Source organism: Podarcis gaigeae (assembly GCF_964106915.1).
Source record: "Podarcis gaigeae genome assembly, chromosome: 9".
In the NCBI taxonomy this organism is placed as follows: domain Eukaryota; kingdom Metazoa; phylum Chordata; class Lepidosauria; order Squamata; family Lacertidae; genus Podarcis; species Podarcis gaigeae.
In genome coordinates, this window is record NC_139685.1 from 19,575,366 (window position 1) to 19,600,601 (window position 25,236).

Below are 25,236 nucleotides of genomic sequence, written 5' to 3' on the forward strand. Positions count from 1 at the left end.
GTCGCCACCTCCCCATATTAATTTTTTTCTCCGCTCTGATCCAGTGGTGTCCAAACTTTTTTCAAAGAGGGCCATATTTGATGAAGTGAAGGTCTGTGAGGGCCGACCAAAGGGCCAACCAATGTTGTTAACCTTTTTTTTAAGATTAACGTTGAGTTTTTTAAAATTATTTTACCCCAAAGTTGTTGAGCTGTTTTTAGGATTGAAGTTGTTGAGGTTTTTTTAGGATTTTACCCCAGGAAATAAACTGCCACAAGGGCCGGATTAAACCAACCAGCGAGCTGCATTAGGCCCCCGAAACAGACTTTGGACATTCCTGGTCAATATACCATCCGGGAGTTCCCCCTGCCCCCCGCGCATGTTAAGGAAAAGACAGTGTTGCCTGTTCGAATCGCATTCCCGGTTTCAATTCCTAGCAGTTCTTTTTAAACACCCTTTTGTTTATTTTGAAATATGCTACTTACTGAGAAGGCTGCGTTCATTCTTGCTTTTGAGAAACATCCGAAGCTCCTTAAGAGCAGGAATCAGTCTGGCTCAAAGAATGGTCTAATCCTTCCTTGTTGTTTGAGGTGCTTCCATGAGAGATAACCCCATCCCCACAGATGTTGCAGGTGGCAGTGGTGATAAGAGTGATGGAGACTGGGTCATGGATAAGAGTGGGAGAGATTGAACAGCAACCTTTGCCAACCTGATGCCCTCTAGATATAAAGACTGCATCTCCAGGAGTGCCTTTTGCCAGTTTTGGCAGATAAAAAAAGCTACAGCCATTTCTGGATTGGTATAGCTTGTTCACAGCACTGGTAACTTCAAGGCTGGATTACCAGCATGCACTCAATGTACCTTTGAGGTTGGTCTGGAGGCTGCAGCTAGAGCAGCACCTGGTGGCTAAGTTGCTTGGGGGAGTAAACCACCTCCAGCATGCAACATCTTGTTTGAGGGATTTGCATTGGCTGCCAATTTGCTGCTGGGTTAAGATTTTGGTACTGTTATAAATCACCCCAATCTAACCCCAGTGTGAGATTCCAGGGATCCAGGTGTTTTGCGTTTCCTTTGAAAATGAGGCACAACGGAGACTGGGGTATGTCTTTATGATACATGGGATATTTATACATCTATACAACCTGACCCTATGATTGGCGGGTTCAAAGCATTATACTCCAAGAGGGTCTTGTTCCTCGCATTGATGCAGTCTTGGATTCAAAAAGAAATAAAATGTGTCTCTTTGTCCCTCTGGTTAGCTTGCTGTGTTTAACAGACTGACACTTTTTCTCTCTAGCTCACAACCCAGGCAACTGCAATCCTAAAAACTCCATTCTGCTTTTTCTCTCTTAACTATCTCTCAGTGGAAGGAGGGGCTCACACCCATCTGGTGTCCAGTATATAGTATTTGCTTTGTTAATTGCTCATTACCTTCATTTTGTTCTTCTTGGTGGCTCTTCTCCCAGGCAATTTCATGGGCATGGAAAAACTGGTTTGGTCTGTATTTTGATACTGCTAAATTCAGCCTCTACCAGTCCATCTTAATACTCTAAGCATTACTTAAACTCTAACACTCACTAGACCCAGTAATTTAGGGGAGTCAAGGCACTCACAAACTCATAAAACTAACATGCATGACCCTATGCAGTTTGGGACTAAGTTACTTGAGATACTGCCCTTATCCCTTATAGACCCAGCAGGTCACTGTTTTACAGGAGAAATTCTAAAATATGAGAGGTCCTCTCGATAGCAACTCAGAACAGGGTTTTCAACATGACTGCCCATTTTGTAGAACAGCATTCCATCTGAGATATGACAGCCCCTCACTAGCGGTACTTTCTGAAGTACCGTTTCAACATGCTTTTTCAGGAGTACGAAAAGTTATCTGCCTTAGCTGTTCATTCTGTATTGTTTTTAAACCTATCCTTAGTTGTTATTTTCCAAACTATTTTTAGCTGTTTTATGGTATGCTTGTAAATCACATTAAGACACACATGTAAAAGGAAATTTATAAATTAATAGATGGTGATAACGATGATGAAGATATCACCCATCACTTTTTCTGTATTTGAAGAAAATAGGCACTATACAGAAATATAACAATATCACATCTTACTAGGTTGGAATTAGTCTGCAATTAACAGAAGACAGTAAAATGCACTGAAATGTTTTACATCTCTTTATTGAAAAATGGCAATTTGGAATTATAAGTAAAAAAAATCAAGGGAAAAGAGAGGAAAGCATGGGTTTTAACATGTTTGATAAAGAATGGGTATGTAAACATGATTATGAGATTATTTACATAAAAAATACAAGAGTCGCCAATATGACACCCATGGGTACAATGGCCCCACTGAGGTCTTCTCCTGGTGTCCACAAAGCCTTTAAGCGCACACACACACCATAGTGCCCTCTTGAGCATAAGGTGGTGAGCATAGTTACCTTTTCCTCCCTTGAAAATTAATTAGAGCTAAAGGAAGAAGTTGAAAGAGTGACACTCCAAGTGTTTTCCAGCTGGGTTAGGTTCTGTAGGATAAACCAAGTTCCTATTTGTTTCTTAGGTCACTTGGTTTTGCTGGGCTGATGGAGTCATAGTAGTATTTCACCATTACAGCAGCATTCCTGCAGTGCAAGAGAGATCAAGCTGGGAGCTCCTTGTGCCTATGAGCTGCCCCGGTGGTGCCAATAGCAGGCCATCTGGGTGTTTTGGCTTGAGACCCTAGTGCAAGACCTGTGATGTCCTGACCTAACACTTTATAATCAGGAAAAGTGCTTCATTTTGTAACAAACATAAACTGGATTTATTCTTCCCTAAGACCCAAAGGTGGTGCTATTTGGTTAATTATAGGACAAGGTGGAAGTTAGTTATATTAAATAAGTATTAACAATATTAACCGTGGAGCACTTGTAGATTGTCCATGGAAGATTTCAGGAGTGAAAAATAAATAAATAAATAAATAAATAAATAAATAAATAAATAAATAAATAAATAAAGTCTTCTTACCGCCCCTGTTAAACCTGAACAGTAGTACTGCAATGTTCCTGATGCTGGCTAGAGTCCTGAACAGGACCATCATGTAGCTATCCAGCAATTCACTGCAACATTTTGGGGCATTCCCCCACTTCTCCCAAAACTAAATAGGGTGGTCCTGTGCTTATCAGCAGGACAGTGAAATGGGGCCACCACCACAGACAATTATTTTTTTAAATAAATTTTTATTAATTTTCCAACAAAATTGTACAATTTTATCCAAATTTTAACAAATAAAAAACATTTTGGACTTCCTTCAGCTTCTCTGGTAATCATCCATAGTTATTCTTCAGTACACATTCTCTTCATTGTATTGCCATTTATTTTCCCTCCCCCTTCTATTTCTTTTTGACAATACATCTTAACTTTTACAGTGCTTCTTGAAACCCCACTAGCGTTGTTTGCACATCACACACATTTTTCAAATATTCCACAAACTTTTCCCAGTCTTCAGTAAACTTTTGGTCTCTCACATATCTTATTTTCCCAGTTGTTTATCCAGTTCAGCATAGTCTGTCAGTTTCATTCTCCATTCTTGTATCGTCGGTATTTCCTCTTGTTTCCATTTCTGGGCCAATAAAATTCTTGCTGCCGTAACTGCATACTGAAAAAGTTTACAGTCCTTTCTTCTTATTTCTTTTCCTGTAATCCCTAAAATAAAAGCTTCCGGTTTCTTTACAAAAGTATATTTTAACATCTTTTTCAATTCATTATATATCGCTTCCCAGAAACTCTTCACTTTCTTACACTCCCAGCACATATGATAAAACGTTCCTTCTTTTTCTTTACATTTCCAACACTTATTACATGTTTTATACATTTTTGCTAATTTTACCGGTGTGATGTACCATCTGTAAAACATTTTCATCACGTTTTCCTTCAATGCCATGCATGCAGTAAATTTTAGATTTTCTTTCCACAATTTTTCCCAATCATCAAATTTAATATTATACCTGTCCTTTTGGGGCAGAATTTCTACGATAAAGATGAGTGTGCTTCCAAAGATGCTATTTCTATTTCAGACTATCCCTATTATAAAGGGGGTAGGGATTTTTAAAGAATGGCAAAGAGTGATTTCAAGGTATATCTGGCAGGGGGAAAAGCCAAGAATAAAATATAAGTTACTAACAGATGCAAAAGAAAGAGGAGGCTATGCCCTGCCAGATATGAAATTATATTATGAAGCAGCATGCCTATGTTGGTTAAAGGAATGGATAAAATTAGAAAATAAGGAATTACTAGATTTGGAAGGTTTTGATAACAGATTTGGATGGCACGTATATCTATGGTGTGATAAAAAGAAAGTTCATAAAGGTTTTGAGAACCACATTTTCAGGAATTCGTTAATAGATGTATGGGACAGGTACAAAAATTTATTGGAACCAAAAGTACCACATTGGTTATCTCCACTGGAGGTTATGAGCGTAAAGAAAATAAATATGAGAAGTAAATGGATTACATATGGTGAAATGGTAATCAAAGAAGGAGGAAAATGGAAATTGAAACCATATGAACAAGTTAAAGACTATGTATATGATTGGTTGCATTATTTCCAAGTAAATGAAATGTTTAGAAAAGATATAAAAGAAAGTGGTTATGGAGAGAAAGATTCAAAGTTTCAAACAGACATAATAAATAATGAATCTAAAACTTTGTCAAGATATTATTGGAATGGTATACGAAAGATGAAGAGTTTAAATCGGTAATGATACAATGGGCCAAAGACTTCGGGTACCACCACAGACAATTAAGGGCTTCTTATTGCATGAGTGATTCCCCAGCTTTGGAGAAAGAAAATATTAGACTGTGAATTAAAAAACAAACAAACAAAAAAGAATGAGTATGGTCCTGGGGAAGAGACACAGAAGATGAGAGCAGCTGACCATCCGTTAAAAAGGAAAGCGGGGGCAGGGAAGAGGAAGAGGAATGGCCTGGCTCAGACCCTGATAGCTAACCTTATAGTATTTTAAAGGGAGCTGGAGAATTTAAGCTGAGGCAGGAGCCACAAAGCATTTTACAACCATGATACATTTGGATTTCTGAGTTCCATGGACATCATCCCTTTGGGTCACTTCTTTCTCCTGTCCCCTGACATCCCCCACTCAAGATACAGAGGCGGGAAGCATCAGCCATCTTTCACTTTTCTAAGTGATTTGGGTAAAAGTCAGGTTAAGTACAAAGCCACATAGAAGAGGAAGTAGTAAAAAGCTTCGGTCATCAACTTTCCTCCTTCAATACAATGTACTTTTCAAGTAAATGTGCATCTCCCATCTCTAAAAGCCCATTTCTAAACATTTAAGTGTATCAAGAAATCAAAAGTTATCAGTTATACAGAACCAGGCAGGGCAGGAGGTGAAGAGTCACTGTGCAATCCTTATACTCCGCTAAGGCCAGTCCACCTATGAGGCAAGGTGAGGCCACCACCTCAAGCAACAGGATCCACAGGGACAGCAGATCCCGATGCAGATCTTTATTTCCCCCCTCATTCCTGATGTAGATCTTCCCTCACCCCTTCTTCCCTGGAGAACAGGGGGGTGCCATTTGGGGGTCTGCTACAGGTGCTGGAACACCTCTGGCCAGCACTCCACTCTGTGGCAAGTCCTATAAGGTATGCAAGATATAGGACTAAAGCCGAAGCCCCGCAAAACTTACAAGGAATTCACTTATTGAAGAAACATTCTTAGGGCAGCGCCATATGAGATGCTGAAAATATACCCCCTCACCCCGCCATCCCTGCACGGTTGCCAACAGACCCTCCAAGGGTCCCTGTTTTCCAGGGACAGCCCCAAATTTACAAAAGCTGTCCCAGCAGTCCTTTCTTTTTTTTCAGGGGGTAGTCAAGGGTACGCAGTACCAGCACCTCTTACAGGGAACCAGGCAGAGGGCCTTCTCAGTAGTGCCACCCGCCCTGTGGAACGCCCTCCCACCAGATGTCAAAGATAATAACTACCAAACTTTTAAAAGACATCTGAAGGCAGCCCTGTTTAGGGAAGCTTTTAATGTTTAATAGGTTACTGTATTTTACTGTTTGGTTGGAAGCCGCCCAGAGTGGCTGGGGAAACTCAGCCAGATGAGCGAGGTATAAATAATAAATTGTTGTTGTTGTTGTTAAAAAGTGTGGCACTTACTATAACAACTGATGAGTGTAGGCACCTATTTGTCTAGAAAAGCTCAGCATCCCAGTTTCTGATTTGATCCGGGAATGTCCCGCTTTTCCTTAGGACGTCCCTATTGTCATCGGAGAAATGTTGAAGGGTATGGAATTATGTGACCGCAGAGCCAAGGAGATAAATAAACTATGCAAACTTTAGAAGGCATCTGATGGCAGCCCTGTATAGGGAAGTTAAAAAATAAAATAAAAATGTTTTGTTTTGTTTTTATATCTGTTGGAAGTCGCCCAGAGTGGCTGGGGGGCAAGCCGGTCAAATGGGTGCGGTATAAATAATAACGATGATGAGGGTGGAATAGGAAGTCCCTGTTTTCATCTGAGAAATGTTGGAGGAGAGATGCCAAAATCTGCCCAGAGCTTCACATCGAGTCTTGTTGCCCTTTGGAAGAAGGCAGAGTAGGGAAAGAAGCAAAACGTTTGGGAACTGCCCCCAAACTGAGACGCCAGCGGGCAGCTTTCTCCGCCTGCTCCGTTCCCCCGCCAGAGTGCATAGTCCGGGATTCCCTCCCTCTTCGCAGCAGGGTAAAATCCGAGCCCGCCGGCAGGCGGTACCCGCTTCGTGTCGCGCCGCCCTGCTCCTTCGAACGAGCAGCAAGCCTGGCGGTGGGAGGACCAGGCCGGAGAAAGCTCTGCCCCCCGGCCCGGCCCGGCCCGGCCCGGCCCGGCCCTCCGCTCCCGCCCCTCGGCTCCTCTCCCTCTCCCGGCCTGTGCCGACGTGGCCGGGCGGAGAGCGGAAGGCGCTCGGGGCGCGCCAAGCAGGCAGCAGCTCAGCGGTAAGGGGCGACGCGGCTTCTCCTTGTATTTTGTTCCCCATGGCGATTTGGAGACTTTTGAAGCGCCCCTCGCGCCGAAAAGTTTCCTTCCTTTCCCTTGGCGATGGTGTTCAGTATTGATGGGCGAGGAAGAGCCCGGCGTAATCTTCTGCCTGCGAGAAGTTTGCAAGCGGGAGCAGTGAAACTCGCCGCAACCATAACTCAAGCTTCTGTCCCGGGGAAGGGTGGGTACGGGGTGGGGGGGGACTCTCTGTCGTCTCCAGCCACGGGTTTATATGGGCCCACTTAGGGGAGAGATCTCCAAAGGGCAGCAACCGTTGGATGGATGGAGGCGTGAGAGGCTTCCCCTAAAGCGATTCGCGAGAACCGCTTGCAAATCGGTTTGTTTTAAGGAAGGCAGACCCTGTGTGCCATCCCGAGGACGCCTTTCGGTGGCGCCTCCGTGGGAAAATAGGTGCGGTGCGCACCTATAAAAAGGAACGGGCAAGAGGGCAGTCGCCTTCCCATCAAGTAAATAGATAAATAAAAATACTTAACTAAAAGTAGAAATTGTAGGAAGATTTTTTCCCTGAGCATTTGGGGTCCAAATAAAGTAATTGAAAACAACTGTTGCGGAGGCAGTTCCTTCCAAATCTGCTAGACAGGTGACAGGGTGTCCTGCTCCCACACCATCCTGGCTTCCTACCCCTCCACTAAAATAAATCCTGGCTGCGCCCATGAGAGGTAGAAAAGTGTGCTTCCTGCATTGCAAGGAGTTAGACTGGATGGCCCTCAGGGTCAATTCCAACTCTACAATTTGATGAGTCTGTGTCCACTGATGTAAAAGGTGTGTGTGTGTGTGTGTGTGTGTGTGTGTGTGTGTGTGCACAACAAGGCACTGATGATTGGCCTGTGCTCCCTGCCACGTGTGCATGTCTGTAAAAGGCACGCTTCTTTCTTGTAACATGTGAATCGGCCATTCCTTTTGAAGTGTGGATTACGTATTGAAGAACACTGCGTTAAGGCGTTAGTTCTCAGCAGATGTCAGTCTAATCCAAGCTTGTTTAATTTATACCTGTTCATAGCATAAAGGTAAACTGGGCGGCAAACTAGACATAACATGAACAGCCATGCTTGTTTATTCATGTGTCTATCCCATTCATGTATAACACAGGGAAGGGATTTATCATTTTAACAGCAGTAGCTGAATGGCTTCTGACACGACACTTTCCCCCCAAAGACAGCTCACTTCTAGAATAGGTACCACTTATTTGTAGTGTGGGAAGCTAAGTTGGACAGGAAGGAGGGTTCAGTTTGCATTACCTGCAAACACTTTCTGTTGTAAAATGTCTCTTTATTGTAAAATGTGTTTCATGTACATGGACACATACAAACACTGTATAGAGCAGTCATGTGAACCAACAAATGTGACTACCCATCACACATCTGGTTGGAACTAATTATCTGTAAAGATAGTTTGGTTTGTTATTTTGCTGTTTGCGTTATGGCATAAGATATTTCAGAGGGTTGCAAAAACTAAACAAAATAAAAAGTATTGTAGCACCTTAAAGACTTAAGAGATTTATTATGGCATAAACTTTCATGGACTTAAGTCCACTTGGGCAGGTGCATGATAAGATATGTAGCTTATTGATGTAACTTTAATTTATTATGTTGTGAGTGGCTCTTAGGGGCTGTCAAACCATATTAATGGTAAAAGAAATCTTAAAAAAAAAGTCTGTAATAAATCAAAGTCCAGACATTGCAACGTCAAAGAGTTCTACATTATAGGTCAGTTTACTTGAATGAGCCAAATTCTGCCAAGTGGCTTTGTATTTTTGTTATTATGGTAGTAATAATAACAGCCTTACAGGGACAGTATATGGAATAAAATATGCCTGGCCCTATAGGTAAATTGGGACAGCCATATTTTTTTCTATACCATTATCCAGGAAGGAGTTGTTGTTGTTGTTGTTGTTAAATTTTGTGCACTGCCTTATACCTGCAGGTCTCAGGGCGGTTCACAGGATAAAATCACAATATAAAACACAAAATACATAATCAAAATAAAAACAAGAACAACCCAATAACCCAATATGTACTGCTGCTTTCAAGGTCTCCTGCCCCCGTTCAAAATGTTTCAATGAGTGCAGCAAGCACCATGCTTCTAGCTGCTCCAAGCAGCTGCAAATTGTTCTTGAAAAGAAGAGCCGTGGAAGCCTTTGCACCACTGTGTAAGTGCTTTATAATTTAAAAAAAATTACTGTACTTTTCCGTGTATAAGACTATGCTTTTTTCTTTAAAAATCATGCTAAAAAGTGGGGGTCGTCTTATACATGGATAGTGCATAGGGTGGACGTTTGATTGGTTGCTGCCGTGGCTGTCAGCAGCTATTGTGCGTGTTATTGGTTGCTGCGTCAATGGGTGGTGTTGATTGGCTGACATTCTGGCAGTTGGGTGGGCAATTGGCAGCTTCTGCTGGTGATGGGACAGACGGGAGGCGGATTTAGCGATGTGTGTTGGTGAGCCATTTTCGGCAATCCCCCCTAAAAAAAGCTCAATCCTGGGTAATCCCCACAAAAAAGCTCAACAACTCTGTGCCATCTCCCCCCATTTTCTTAAATTTGACTCCTCCAAAATAGGGCGTGTCCTATACATGGGGGCATCTTATAGACGGAAAAGTATGGTAATTTGAAGGGTGTTGCATTGAAACAATTGCTGGAATAAAGGGGGGAAACCTTCATTTTAACAGCACCTTGCTATCTGCATGGTGCTTTGAAGTCCCAACTTTGGGGCCTCAAAGCTCAGCCAAATTGAGCTGGTTCAGGTGCACAAGAGACTTTCCTTCACAGCAATGTTGTGTGCCCAGACCAAGCAGGATTGACCTCACCACATGTAATGCATAGGAGTAGAATTCTACCTTATGCAAAGCTTCAAAAACTGCTGAAGCACTTTGTAAGCTGCCCAAGGGGGCATTGCAGCTGGTGCCAATTTGGAGGCAAATCTTTCTGAGCCCCTTTTAGCCATGCCTTCATCCCAGTCTAGATGATAGGAGACACAAATATGTTCAGATAGAAGAATTATTTTTTTTAAAGTTTTCATATAATCACAACATTGTATTACAAACATGTTAATTTCTTTTCCTGCAGAATTTTCTTTAAAAAATGTCAGGTGACGGAAGTGAAGTGTTTACGCAAGAGAAAATATTGGAACATGGCAGCAATGTTTCAACTTCTGAGAGAGCAATGCAGAATGAAAAGACGGAACAAATACAAGATGATAAGAGGCAACGTTCTGAAAGCTCTAGCAATGAACAGGAAGGCGACCAGATGTCTTCAGGGCATCCTTCAAATGTGGAACATTCCAGCGGAGGCATAACTACAGATGTTCCTACTGATTGCAGTGAATCTGTGAGCCTTGAACCAGAACCTGGATCTGAAGAACTGAACAAAAATAATGGCCCAGTAAGAATTTTAAAAATCTCTTATTTATTTTGTTCATGCAGTATACAAAGTTGTGTCATAGTTAGAACAGTGATGCACAGTCCCTAGATGACCATACATTGCTGGTTATAGAGAGAGGTGGGAGACAGTGACTCAGGGCTGCCATTTTCAGCAACAGGGCTGAGTGGGGTTGCCTTGTTCTTCTAGTAGTGCCAATCCTTCATAATGTGCCTTGCCAGCCCTTCTTCCGGCTGCTTTTGTTAGTTGTACACTCCCATATAGCATGCTAAAGGAATGTGCATTGCCATCGATTACTGTAGTTGGCATTATATAAAAATCAGTTCAAACAGAAACAACAGACTATGCTTTTGTCCCTGTAATGTGTGTTTGCATAATATTCTTGCATTCTTCCAAGTGTGGGTTACTGTATGCCTTTGGTTTCTGTGAAGATATGTTTGGGAATGCACAATAGTTTCTGTCTTTGGTTATCAGCCTTCCAAGTCAGCAGCAGTTGGTGGGGCAGCAAAGGCAGAATGCTGTTGTACTGCTGGAACAAAACCATGTTGGCTTCCTTCCTGCCATGTTTCAGCATGTTTAGGGACTATCTTGCCTGTAGTAAGAGATTCCAAAGAGGCAGTAATTCGGATTTTTTTAGGGAAGATAAAACATCCTAAGATTGCCCCTTCATAGCTAGCTTGCCTCTGGCAAACCAAGAATAAGCAGTGCACACTACACCGAGAGCCCAGAATGGTCAAAAGCTGAAAGGTAAAAGCTAAGCTTCATGTATGATTGAACTTTCCTTGGTGCTAAAGTTTCCCAAAAGTTAAGAGTACCGTATTTTTCGCTCTATAACACGCACCTGACCATAACACGCACATCGTTTTTAGAGGAGGAAAACAAGGGAAAAAACATTCTGAATGAAACAGTGGATGTATCATTTTTGTGCTTCATGCTGTGGCCACAGACATGTGATCTGATGGTGAATTTGGGCTGACCCAATGCAAAAATCCTGAGAATCCCTGTGCATCCATGGTTTGTAACCACGTTTTTGCACCATTGCAGCCCCAGGCAACAGTGGGTGCGTGATTTTTGGGGGGCAGGCTGTAGCCATGGACATGCTATGTGCTCTGATGGTGAATTTGGGCTGACCCAATGCAAAGATCCTGAGGATCCATGTGGATCCATGGTTTGTAACCACGTTTTTGCACCATTGCAGCCCCAGGCAACAGTGGGTATGTGATTTGGGGGGGGGGGCAGGCTGTAGCCATGGACATGCTATGTGATCTGATGGTGAATTTGGGGTGACCCAATGCCAAAATCCTGAGAATTCCTGTGGATCCATGCTTTTTAACCACATTTTTGCACCATTGCAGCCCCAGGCAACAGTGGGTGCGTGAATTTGGGGGGGCAGGCTGTAGCCATGGACATGCTATGTGATCTGATGGTGAATTTGGGGTGACCCAATGCCAAAATCCTGAGAATTCCTGTGGATCCATGCTTTTTAACCACATTTTTGCACCATTGCAGCCCCAGGCAACAGTGGGTGCGTGATTTTTGGGGGGCAGGCTGTAGCCATGGACATGCTATGTGATCTGATGGTGAATTTGGGGTGACCCAATGCAAAGATCCTGAGGATCCATGCTTTGTAACCACATTTTAAGTGGGGAGCGAAGGAAAAACAAAGAAGGGACATTAGAGGGGTGTGCAGAGAAGCAGCTGGCTAAGAATGCAGGAGAGGGATTTAACGGGAGGGAGGAAAGAAAGGCAAAAGTTTCCCCCCACCCAAGCCAGCCATCTCTCTCTCTCTCTCTCTCTCTCTCTCTCCCTCCCCCTCCCTCCCTCCCTCCCCCCTCTCTCTCTCCCTCCCCCTCCCCCCTCTCTCTCTCCCTTCCCCCCTCTCTCTCCCTCTCCCCCAGCAGCACCGGAGCTTGCCTGGAGGGGAGGGGCTTTCCCTGCTCTTTGTTCCGTTTCAGCAAACACAGCAACGAAACAGAGGAGGGTGGGCAGTAAGACCCTGAGGCAGAATGCAGGAAAGCAGCCGCTTCCTCTTTTCAGGTTTCGCTTCTCCGTGCAGCGTGCAGCGCCGCGATTTGATTTTTGCATGATTTTTCGGCTCCAGGGACCACACATTCGCTCTATAACACGCACAGACATTTCCCCTTCCTTTTTAGAAGAAAAAATCTGCGTGTTATAGAAGGAAAAATACGGTATGTCTGTAGATGGAATCATGGAACTGGCAGCAACATCATTATTGCTTGTGTGCCTATAATAAATAATAAAACTATAGCAGCAATAGCTGCTTTTTCTCCAGTCAGCAGAATTTAATCAATTTTCAATCAGATTGCATTCAGCTAATTCTTTGTGTAAGCTGAAAAGATGCTTGATTGATTTCAGGTGAAAGGGAGATAAACCAAAGCCTGCAAGAGGAGATTATTCATTCACTCCATCTGACAGTGAGAATCATACATATAAATAACTTCCCTTCCCACCTGCCACCCAGCATTCCAGTTTTGTTTCAGCCAAAGCATCTGGTCCCTGTTAAGGCTGGCATACTTAAAATGTGGGGAAAGAACTAAAAGCGCTCTAGGATTTTTAGCTTCCGTAATACTCTGGTGCAGTTACGCTTCCTAACTTCACAGTACCCTTTCTGTTTTGATTTGCTTAGAACCCCTGTGCGCTGCAAGGGATACTAAGGAATGTGTTCAGCATCGCTTGTAGCTGCTGAAGAGCATGAGCCAGGCCTGTTGAGCCTCACCACCATGCTATGTCAACAGAATTTATGCCTTACTACATACCTCACAAGGGATGCGGCTGGTGCTGTGGGTTAAACCACAGAGTCTAGGGCTTGCCGATCAGAAGGTTGGCGGTTCGAATCCCCGCAATGGGGTGAGCTCCCGTTGCTCGGTCCCTGCTCCTGCCAACCTAGCAGTTCGAAAGCACGTCAAAGTGCAAGAAGATAAATAGGTACCGCTCCGGCGGGAAGGTAAACCGCGTTTCCGTGCGCTGCTCTGGTTCGCCAGAAGCGGCTTAGTCATGCTGGCCACATGTCCCGGAAGCTATACGCTGGCTCCCTCGGCCAATAAAGCGAGATGAGCACCGCAACCCCAGAGTCGGCCACGACTGAACCTAATGGTCAGGGGTCCCTTTACCTTTACATACCTCACTCTTCTGCAGCTGTACACTCTGGAGGCAAATGTTAATGGCAGGCAAGTGGTCCTTTGGTGAAGGTTGTCTGTCACTGCTTATCCTGCCATTAGGAAACCCGCAAACTTCCAAGGAACCCCAAAATTTTCTGGAACCCAATTAGAAAACCACTGTTCTAATGCAACCTTGGTTATTGAATCAGTTAAAAGACACTCATTATAGGCCAGCATCCTAAAGCTGTTTTTTTCCAGAAGGACATGCTGCATTAAGCATGTGATAGTTCCATTCAAAAATGAAGAATCAATGTTCATGGTTTGGGAGGAACAGACTATGAGAGCTGGCTTGCACATAACACTAAGCCCGGCCTTTGGGTTTGTTTTCCTGGCACCAGAAAGACACAATTGAACAGTGTGCACCTGCATGCTGTTTGTTCATGGTAAGCCCTGGTTTATTTCTGTCTCTAGCCTAGCATCATGTGTGAAGCAGCCTAATTAAGGTGAGTGGGGACATATCACCCCCATTATTCTTTTTCTAAAAATAGAAGTATCTATATTGGAAAAATACAAATTGTGCTGACAGTATCCTTAACATTTATTCTGCAGGACATGGATTCTTCTCCTAAAGGGAGTGGATGGACAACGTGGGGATCATGGGGCAAATCTCTGCTTTCAACAGCTTCTGCTACAGTTGTTAAGTATCCAAACCATGAATATATAAAATATTTTAAAGTAATTGATTTGATATCTAAAAGGTATAAATGAGCCCTTGACATCAGCAGGTACTGTAATACACTTCTCCCCCTTCCTTTTTGGGACAAAGTAAAAATGATAACTGAGATGAATATAACATCAGTCTGGCAGCTGCTTAAGACCTCTTGCTAGCATGTTTCCCCTGAAACCCCTGCTCTCCCAGCCACTTTTCTTTCTGCAAGGATTCAGACCCGTGTTTGCAAATAAACACAGGGCTAGGGAAAATCATGGGGAAAGCTTTCAAAGGAAATAGGTTGCCGGGAAATGAGCTAAGTACTCCCTTCCATGCCATCCCTCTATTGCAAGTCACCCTTTCCCCAAAGATTCTTTATTATGAAAAATATGTCACTGGGCTAAAACTAGACTCAACTATGTTTTAATGCTTGATTTGGCCCTAAAAGGATAGCAAGAGGAATAGTTCCATCAAATATAGGCTGGTTCTCGTGTGTATGTACATAGGCCAATAAGGCATATTATATGGTGGTTGATTGCTTGGTGCTTCTCATCTGAAATGTGTGAACTCTGTATTAAAAAGCATTGTGTTTGTAAGGTAAAGGTAAAAAGGTAAAGGACCCCTGGACGGTTAAGTCCAGTCAAAGGTGACAATGAGGTTGCGGTGCTTTATCTCGCTTTCAGGCTGAGGGAGCCGGCGTTTCCGGGTCATGTGGCCAGCATGACTAAACTGCTTCTGGCACAATGGAACACCGTGACGGAAACCAGAGTGCATGGAAACATAATGTTTGTAGATGCTATATGGGATATGAAAACTCTGTCTGCAGTTCTTGATCTGTGATGGCTCATCAAGTCATCTCTTGAGGCCTCACTTCCCTCCTGAGAGAGAGAAAGTGGACCAGGCTTCCCCCTCCCAGAGAATCAAATATCACTGTTACCTTACAATTATTCTGTTGCAGTATTCATCTTGTGTGGCCTGCAAAATCTGGTTTCCTCTGCCACATAAGAGAAGTGGTGCCATAGCCATATGCTAGAGTTAAACTCGCCCCCTCACAGCTTGATCCGTAAACTAGTTAAAGTATAAAGTATGTGGATTTAAATCCAAATGGTTTTGTGACAGATTCTCCCCATGATTCAGCAGTAATAATCAAAGCGCATCCACTAGAACAGGCAAGAGAGTTTCAGTTCTGTTCCTTGTCCTATTACTTAGTAATCATTTTACCACCAGATTGCTGCTTGCCCACTCAAGCATGACAAATATTTGCTGCATCTTGCTTTATTTGTTAAAACTCCATGTCCTAGAAGAACTGCATTTGCAGCTATGCTCGATCAATCAGATTTAAAGTAATTCTTAAAAGGATTAAATTTCTTCAAGGTAAAACTGAAATGCTTGTTCAAAATTGATATTGCAATGCCCCGTTTCTCTTTCAATCAGGTTATTTTTTATTTTAAGAATTTCTTTTCTTTTTCAACTGAGAAGCAATTTCATCTTCAATATTTTCAAGCAAGAATTTGTATTCATCTAATTATTGTCCTCTGGTTAACAATCTTTATTATAAACCCAACAAATTAATCTTTCTCAGCAGAAGAGCCGGCAAAAATCCTAATATATTATTTCATGCTTTTAAAAATGCTGAGGTGCCAGAAAAAGTGAATGATTAGTAAAGTTATTGGTACATAGATTTTCTTGAAAATGAGAGCATGCACGGATTTTTTAAAGAAAATAGCTAAGGAGCAAGAGAACTGCAGTAACAGAAAGTAATGGGTGGAGTGGGCTGCGTGGGAGAGACATTGTTCTCTCTGGAAAGTCTTGTGGAAGAAGAATAGCCATGAAAAAAGAAGCTGTGTTTTAAAACATATTTTATGGTTTTCTCTTGTTGCCATGAAACGTAATAACACATTTCAGGCTATGGTATATTATATAGGAAATCCAGGATTTATATCAGTAATATGGGAGTTCATATATACAAATACATTTGCGCTCTCTCTCTCTCTCTCTCTCTCTCTCACACACACACACACACACACCAGTGTTGCAATCAATTAAGGATTTGTGCTTCTTTTAGATATTGATTTACTTGTAATATGTTGTCAGAATCTGAAAAGGTGCATCCCTGAGGAAATGAGTAATTGAAATTGCTATTAGATTATCTCTTCAAAGCATACTTAAGAATATTGGAATGTGAGGAATATGAAATTAGTTGGTGGGTTCAGAATTAAATGAAGCTCAGAAAGCGGGTCAGTACAAGCAATACAAATGTTTATGAATTTGCTGAAGTTAATCTGAAGTAATTAAATCCCCAGGAAGCCAACCCAAAGACCTAGAGGAAGTGAATATTGAAGTGGTGATGTTTGTTGATGATTCAAAGCAATTTCTAGATGATTAAAATAGATTCTGAGGGAATCCAAATGGTTTTCAGAACACCTGAGACAAGACAGTTAAATTAAAAATAGAATTTAATGTCAATGACTCTGAAGTGATGCACATTAGAAAAGAAATCCAATCTGCTTTATCTTTTGAGGGTGGGTTCTTAATTAGGTTCATGTACACAGCAAAGATAACTTGGATTAGTAAGACTACTCCTCAGAAATATCAGCATATTGCAGTATATTGCTTGGTTATTGAGTGGAAGAACTAAAGATGAATGGGATTTGCCTGCTTCCAGAAAAGTCTCTAGAGGGCCAGTGGCCCTTTCTGAAGAGCATGTGATGAGGAGTGATAGGCTGCGGTGGGAAGAGGGAATTGCCCAAAATCAGCTGTAGGCCAAGTTTGCATGTGATGTCACACATCTGCATTGCGGTGGTGGGCACCGACAATCCTTCCAGGATTGGTATAGTTTTCCAAACATGCCAGGAGATTAAACCAACTTTAAGTCAAGGCTTAATATCCTAATTTGTTCAGAAACCATTACCCATTGTTTTCCAGTACAGACTCAAAAGGAAACTAGTTTACTGAGACTTCCTGACTTGTGTAAAGGGAGAACTGCAGCAGTTGCATGTGAGTTTATATCTTGGCTTATTAAGCTGAAAAATGATTCTCCAAATGCATCCAGTGGCTTGCCTAAGGCCACCTTGTGAGTTCTTTTTAGAGAGCAGTTTTGAACTGTGGGCCTCTGCCTCCACAATTTAATTACTTAGGCACTTCATCAGCACTCAAGAGCTGTCCCACTAGTCGTCATGAAGCATGACATTATACTAGCACATAGGAAAACTGCAGATCTCATAAATTCTGCAACACAGACATTTAGGATTGCTGTGTGAGGCAAGCACCGTCTTTTAAACATAGAAACCTGAAGCACTGGGTTGCTCCGTTGGTGATCTAATGTACTTGTCATCTAAATATTTGGTCTTCATCTGGTGAATCATGACCCATTTGAGGGTTGCAACCTGGTCTAAGGTGGATTGCATAGTCTGCTATCCAGCAGCATAGCAACTGCCATCTATGTGTGCTGTAGCTTAAGATGGACCATGGAGGTGCTATGGTAAGATTAAAAAAGTTTGACTCTCCTTTATAAACTAGTAACATAGCTACCAAAATAAATACTTTCAGAAATCTTGTAATTGCTTTGTTTGACCGAGAGAAGCAAGACAGAAGAGGCACTTTCAGTCACATTCTTGTGAGCAGACCAAAAATGCTTGCCTGCCAGGTATCATGGTTTCAGTGCATAACACCCAGCCCCATTGTAGATTATAAAGTGCCAATTGACTGCATGGCCCCACTAGACATTCTGATGCCAGTGTAACACAATGGCAATGATGGCGATACTCCCATAGTACCCATGCAAATAAGACATTGTCAGTTCCTAGCTACAAGGATGCTATGATTATGATGGAACTAATCCATACTTAGTGATGTATGGAAGTGAAAGCTGGACCATAAAGAAGGCTGATCGCTGAAGAATTGATGCTTTTGAATTATGGTGCTGGAGGAGACTCTTGAGAGTCCCATGAACTGCAAGAAGATCAAACCTCTCCATTCTGAAGGAAATCAGCCCTGAGTGCTCACTGGAAGGACAGATCCTGAAGCTGAGGCTCCAATACTTTGGCCACCTCATGAGAAGAGAAGACTCCCTGGATAAGACCCTGATGTTGGGAAAGATGGAGGGCACAAGGAGAAGGGGACGACAGAGGACGAGATGGTTGGATAGTGTTCTCGAAGCTACCAGCATGAGTTTGACCAAACTGCGGGAGGCAGTGGAAGACAGAAGTGGCTGACGTGCTCTGGTTCATGGAGTCATGAAGAGTCTGACACGACTAAAAGACTAAACAACAACAACAACAATCCATACTTCCTCCAGCACATGAAGCATCGCATGGTCCAGTTTAGGAGAACAGCAAGTAACCCATGATAGCCACAATTTTCAGAGCTTCCCTCTGACAACAGTTCGGATGTCTTCACAGTTAAAACACAACCATCAGCAGTTTGCAAACCTTTGTTAAGCATCCTTGCTGAGGCTTCTATATTCCTCCAAGTGCTCTGATTGGCTGCTTCTGCACAGACATTTGGGATTCTCCATTAATGCCAGTGGGAGTTTTAAAAAGTATTTTGCTGGCAGAATGTGGCACTATGATTCGAGGTGGGACCAACTTGTAAGAGAGCATAGTATCTGAGCTAAACCCCTGCCTTGCATAAAGGTAAAGGTAAAGGTACCCCTGCCCGTACGGGCCAGTCTTGACAGACTCTAGGGTTGTGCGCTCATCTCACTCTAGAGGCCGGGAGCCAGCGCTGTCCAAAGACACTTCCGGGTAACGTTGCCAGAGTGACAAGCTGCATCTGGCGAGCCAGCACAGCACACAGAACGCCGTTTACCTTCCCACTAGTAAGCGGTCCCTATTTATCTACTTGCACCCGGGGGTGCTTTCGAACTGCTAGGTTGGCAGGCGCTGGGACCGAGTGACGGGAGCACACCCCGCCGCGGGGATTCGAACCGCCGACCTTTCGATCGGCAAGTCCTAGGTGCTGAGGCTTTTTCCCACAGCGCCACCCGCGTCTCCCTCTGCCTTGCATAGCGTAAAGCAAATTGGTAAAGATGTTTCTTTCAAGCAGTCAGCAAGGTAAAATTCTGCTTCTAAACTGACTTCTCAGTTTGGCTCCTTTGAGTCGTCATCCCCCCACCCCAATATATGTTTTTGCCCTTAGGTGCAATTTCTCAGCAGTTCTGTTTTATAATGTTGCAATATCTTATGTAATGGAATGATGTTTGGTGGATAGTTATTATTGAATTCATTGGTACATCTCATGAGTATTTTCGCTAGTGATCGCAAAACCTTGAAGCATTACCGGAACCTTTCTTCTCATCCATATTCCTAGCCCTTTATTGCATCTTGTTCTAATTGGATTTCGCTGAAGCGTAAAAATATAAATAGTTTGTTCCAAACCAATAACAATCTATTTTACCACCATGGCAGTTCCTCATAAAATGCTTACTTATATTTTGATTTATAAACTCCACTCAATTAACCACATCTTGTTGATAGCAATAAAGGGAGTGAACTGGCGAAGTCAAACGTAACGCTCTCCAGTTAAAGACAATGCAGGGGCAACACAATCCCATGTGTATTTACTCAGTTTACTTGCGAGTAAGTATCCTTAAGTTGCTTGAAAAGTGCTGACATTTGGATGGATTGTGCCCCCAAGAAATCCTAGCATTGATTGATGTTCTTCTATCTATATGTATGACTGGCCAAACAGGAATAATTCTATAACAGCACAACAACAACAACAACAACAACAACAACAACAACTAGTTTTATTATTTATATGCTGCCCACCTGACTGGGTTGCCCCAACCACTCTGGACAGTTGCCAACAAAACATTAAAAACACAATAAAGCATCCACCGTTAAAAACTTCTCTGAACAGGGCTGCCTTCGCTTGTCTTCTAAAAGTCAACTAGTTGTTTATCTGTTTGACATCTGATAGGAGAGTATTCCACAGGGCGGGCACCACCACCCAGCAGCCTCTCTGCCTGGTTCCCTGTAGTTTCACAGCTCGCAGTGAGGGAACCATCTGAAGACCATCGGGGCTGGACCTCAGTGTCCAGGCTGAACGATGGAAGTGGAGATGCTTCTTCAGGTATATAGGGCCAAGGCCGTTAGGTGTGTCAACACCAACACTTTGAATTGTGCTCAGAAATGTACTGGAAGCCACTGTAGATCCTTTAGGGCTGATTTTATATGGTCCCACATTCAATCTATCCTAAAATCTTAGCCTTTTATTTACTTTAGTTAAAATTCTCCTTTTAACTGGGTTATTTAGCTCATTTTGCAGAACTGTTGTGTATGAAATATTTGTGTCATTGCAGGCCATGGGCTAACAGCAGTTAAGGAAAAAGCAGCCACTCTCAGAATTCATGTCCCAGGAACATCAGAAGATGTACATCCTTCTGACCCAGCAGAAAGCCCCATCCCAGGTGATAAACATACCTTGCCTTGGCAAAATATTCTTAATAGGAACTAAATACCAAATACTATTGTTTTAACCTAGTACAAACTTGAAGTTTGAGGTCACATACCAGCATTATTTTCATTTGGCCTTTCTTCTTCTTTCTTGAAGACATGGACGAGACCACACATGACAGCTCTTCAGAGAACACACCTTTGCCTTCATCTCCTTCTGCATCACGTGGAATGTTTTCAACCATCAGTAGTGCCGTACAGAACACCGTAAGCAATTCTAGTTACAAAAAGAGGGGAAAGGAGTGTACTTGTTATAGAAAGGTTTTTTCGTTTTTTTGAAAACTACAATTAAGGAAACCCAAGAAAACACACCACGGAAAAAGTATGATATATACAATATATTTTTTAAAGTGATCCAGTATTTTAAAATTCTGTCCAAAAGCGTTACCTGCAAAACTCACAGTTTAATATGTTTTTCAGTACATGTTTTGGAGACAATTCTTTTGGATTGGATTGGATTGCCTTTGGCAAATATAGGATTGTAGCCGATTCTAGTCCTACTAGAATTATGCCACCCAGTCTCTCCCTTTAAAAAATATACTGTGATGGAGAAGGAAAGATTTGAAGTAGAACTTATTTATATCCTAAAAGAGTTGATACCATTTCAATGTAAGACAGCTTTTCTCATAAGGGTTTGTAGCATGATTTTATAAGTGAGAACTTGGCAGAAAATTTTAAGTTCCTGGAAACCTGGCATACCATGATGGCATAAATGATTGTCGTACCCTAATGAAAATTCAATCTATTCCAAGTACCTCTTAATATCTTCAGGGATAGAATGGGCAGCTCACCAAAAAGTGGCGTATACAGCCTTGAGAATCTGCGTGCCTAGAAATTGACTCTTCCTGCTTTTTTTTTATTTTAAAAAATGTAACACCATGGGCTTTATGGGTAGTGTCAGGGAACTGCCATCGGAGGGACAGGTGGTGGACAGGCTCCAGGAGAATAGGAGAGAATCTGCAGCAGAGGAAGGAACCAGCAGGGGGAGTGCAGGAGTCACAGCGGAGGGGAGGCTCTGGGATACTTCTAGTGAGAATAGCGAAGAGGTAACAAGACCCCCGTTAGGAACTCCCACCCTTCGCCGGAAACTGTCACGCAGAGAGTCACGAAGGCGCATGTCCGTCAAACAGCTTTTATGTTGGCGTAAATTCCGTAGACGCCCACTGTCAGATTCTACCAGCGACTGACGGAGTCATGCTTTGGGGGCTCCGTTAGTGCCTCGGTTTGGATGACCAGCCAAACCCCAGAGGGATCAAGCTTTTACGCACAAGCAGCTCACTATCCCATCACAGCAATCTGACAGTCTTTGAAAGCAGCTTGTGCAAGCAGAGGGCATCATGAGCGAACCAGCCGGAACCGGAGGAGCAGGAGCTGGAGCTGGAGCAGGTCCAAGCCTGGAAGAAAGGTACAGGGCGTTGGAGGTCCAGCTGGCGCTGCAAACGGCGACGCTCGAGGAGAGGAGGGCTCAAGATGCGGATAAAGGGAAAACCACCCCACTTGCCAGACGGGTGCCTGGATTGGTGCAGAAATTTGGGGGGGATCCCAGGAACTATCAAGCCTTTAGGACAGAGATGCAATATGCTCTCAATCTACTGTTTGATGACTTCCCCGATGAGAACTCTAGAGTGGCGTACGTGATTGGCCATCTAGAGGGAGGGGCGAAGGACTGGGTTCGGCCCCTGATGGCAGCCAATAATGAATTCTTAAAGGACACAATGAAGTTTTTTCGCGCCATGGACTTGATGTTTTCCAGCGAGATCGAGCAGGGGGTGGTGCGCAGACAGTTAATGGCGTGTAAACAGGGGAGCCGATCTGTACGTGAGTACTGGACTGAGTTCACCATGCTGATTCATAGACTAGGGTGGGACCTTGCTAGTGAACCTATTCAAATGCTGTTTGAAGAAGGTCTCTCTCCGGCAGTGAAAGATGAACTTTCCCGGGCGCCTAGGGCGGAGTCTATGGATCAGCTGACTAAATCAGCGCTGTCCATAGGAGCACGCCAGGAGGCTAGAGCTATGGAAAAGCGGGAAGGAAAGGGGGATGAGTGGAAGACCACTATGTTCACCCCCTTGGGGGCTTTTGAGTACTGGGTTATGCCTTTCGGATTACAAGCGGGCTCCGCCTGCTTTCAATCATTCATGAATCACGTCCTGGGGCCACTGCTCTACAAGAACTGCGTAGCGTTCTTAGATGACGTCCTGGTGTACTCAGAGAATGAGGAGCAGCATGTGCGAGATGTAAGAGAGGTACTGAGCAAGCTGCGAGAAAACCGGCTGTGGGTGAAACTGGAGAAGTGTCAGTTTCATACCAGGGAGGTGGAATTCCTGGGGTACCGGTTGTCTGACAAGGGATTGGCCATGGATCCCAGCAAGGTTCAAGCGGTACTGGAATGGAAAACACCAAAGACCAAGAAGGACGTGCAAAGATTCCTGGGCTTCGGAAACTTCTATAGGAAGTTCATCAAAAACTTTGCCCATTTAACAGCGCCCATCACGGATTGTCTTAGTAGCAAAAAGAAATTTGTTTGGACGGAAGAAGCGCAGCGGGCGTTCGAACGTTTAAAGCAGGCGTTTGCGTCGGAAGAGCAACTTTTGCACGTGGATCTACAACAACCAATGAGAGTGGAGACTGACGCGTCAGACCGAGCGGTGGGGGCCGTTCTTCTCCAGCCGGGAAAAGATACGTCTGAATGGAGACCGTGTGCATTCTTCTCGCGGAAGTTGAACAAATCCGAGAGGAACTACACAGTATACGACCGAGAACTGCTCGCCATTCATGAAGCATTCCGGAAATGGCAGCACTTGCTGATTGGGGCGCAGCACAAGGTTCAAGTCCGAACTGACCACAAAAATCTGGAATACTGGAGAACAGCCCGAGTGCTGAACCAGAGACAAGTGCGATGGGCCCAGGAGTTCTCCAAATTCCACTTTGAGATTCGTTACGTGCCCGGCTCCGAGAACGTGAGGGCGGACGCTCTTTCCAGGAAACCTGAGTACTTAGAGGGGGAGGGAGCGCCTGAGGCAAGGCATGTAATCCCTGAAGACCGCTGGGTGTGTGGGGCAGCATTGGTGGGGCAGAGGGAACTGATAGAGGGTACTGAGAACGATGAATACGCCCAAGAGAAACTCAGAGAGCTCAGGAGGACAGAGGAGAACACAGGGGGGTTTGAAGAAAAGAACGGGGCGTTGTATTACAAAGGGGCACTGTACATACCCGATGGGGAACTGAGGGGCAGAGTACTCAAGCAGTTGCATGACAGCCCCACAGCGGGACATTTTGGACAGCACAAAACCATGTGGTTGGTTACCAGGGAGTTTTGATGGCCCAAGGTGAGGGAGGACGTACGGGAATATGTCAGGGGTTGCAACAGGTGCCAGCGAGCGAAAGGAGAGAGGGTGGCGCCAGCGGGGCTATTACAACCCTTACCCACGCCAGAAAGGCCATGGGAGGCAGTATCCATAGATTTTATGACGGACCTGCCAAAATCCAAAGGCAAAACAGTTGTCATGGTGGTGGTAGATCTATTAACCAAGATGTGTCATTTTATAGCTTGTTCACATGCGGTCACAGCGGAGGAAACTGCCAAGTTGTTTGTAGAACATATTTTTAGGTTGCATGGCGCCCCCTTGAGGGTTTTGAGCGACAGAGGGAAACAATTTACTTCCAGGTTCTGGAGGAAACTTATGAGCTTACTGCACGTAGAACTCAATTTCTCAACTGCCCGGCACCCAGAAACAAATGGGCAAGCGGAAAGGGCAAACGGGATTTTACAACAATACCTGAGGTGTTATGTAAAAGACAGAGAAAATGATTGGGTGGATAAGTTACCTCTAGCAGAATTTGCCTACAACAACGCGGAGAACGTGTCCACAGGGATGAGTCCCTTTCTGGCAAATTATGGGTGTCACCCCCGGGCATTCCCAGGAGAGGGAGGGGAGAGGTGGAGCGTGCCGGCGGCGGAATATTTTTTTGAAGAGATGGAAGCGATCCACCGTCAGCTTCAACTTAACTTAGAGAAAGCCAAGGAAGAATATAAGAAGCAAGCAGACAGAAATAGGAGGGAAGGTGAAACTATAAGGGTGGGAGACCGGGTGTGGTTATCCACCCAAGGACTACCGTTCAAGGGCGGGAGTAAGAAATTGAGACCCAAAAGATTGGGACCCTTTGAGGTCATACAGCAGGTCAACCCAGTAGCATTCAAACTCAGGCTGCCAAGTCACATGAAATTACACCCAGTATTTCACAGGTCATTACTGTCGCCGTACCGAGAGGGACGTGAGTGGGGGGAGCGTGAGAGAGAGGCCACCCAAACGCCCGTGATAGAAGAGAGAGAGCGCGACATGAACGTGGCAGGAATCATTGATTCCAGGTGGAAGGGGAATCAGGTGGAATATCTGGTAGAATGGGAGGGGGAAGTAGAGTCGGAAAACACTTGGGTACCAGCAGAGGTAGTCAATGACGAGGTCTTAATAGAAACATTTCATCAGCGTTTCCCAAGAAAACCGCAACCCGTGGCACGATTTAGAAGGGAACACTTTGGGACCACCGATGAGGAAGG

At 43.9% G+C, this 25,236-nt stretch overlaps 1 protein-coding gene across 10 annotated transcripts in view; it reads left to right on the forward strand.

Annotated features, from left to right (window-relative positions):
• Positions 1 to 25,236, forward strand: part of FAM114A1 (family with sequence similarity 114 member A1) — a 56,843-nt gene that overhangs the window by 13,155 nt on the left and 18,452 nt on the right. For 3 of the 10 annotated variants that reach the window (XM_083754998.1, XM_083754994.1, XM_083754991.1), the window contains exons 3-7: positions 9,047 to 9,165; positions 10,081 to 10,395; positions 14,121 to 14,207; positions 20,524 to 20,632; positions 20,776 to 20,885. In XM_083754998.1, coding sequence (XP_083611124.1) covers positions 10,096 to 10,395; positions 14,121 to 14,207; positions 20,524 to 20,632; positions 20,776 to 20,885 — 606 coding nt within the window. In that variant the 5' untranslated portion in view covers positions 9,047 to 9,165; positions 10,081 to 10,095. Of the gene's footprint in view, positions 1 to 6,840; positions 6,953 to 9,046; positions 9,166 to 10,080; positions 10,396 to 14,120; positions 14,208 to 17,149; positions 17,218 to 20,523; positions 20,633 to 20,775; positions 20,886 to 25,236 lie in introns of those variants that run through there. The other 7 variants (XM_083754997.1, XM_083754996.1, XM_083754999.1 and 4 more) reach the window with 6 other exon arrangements.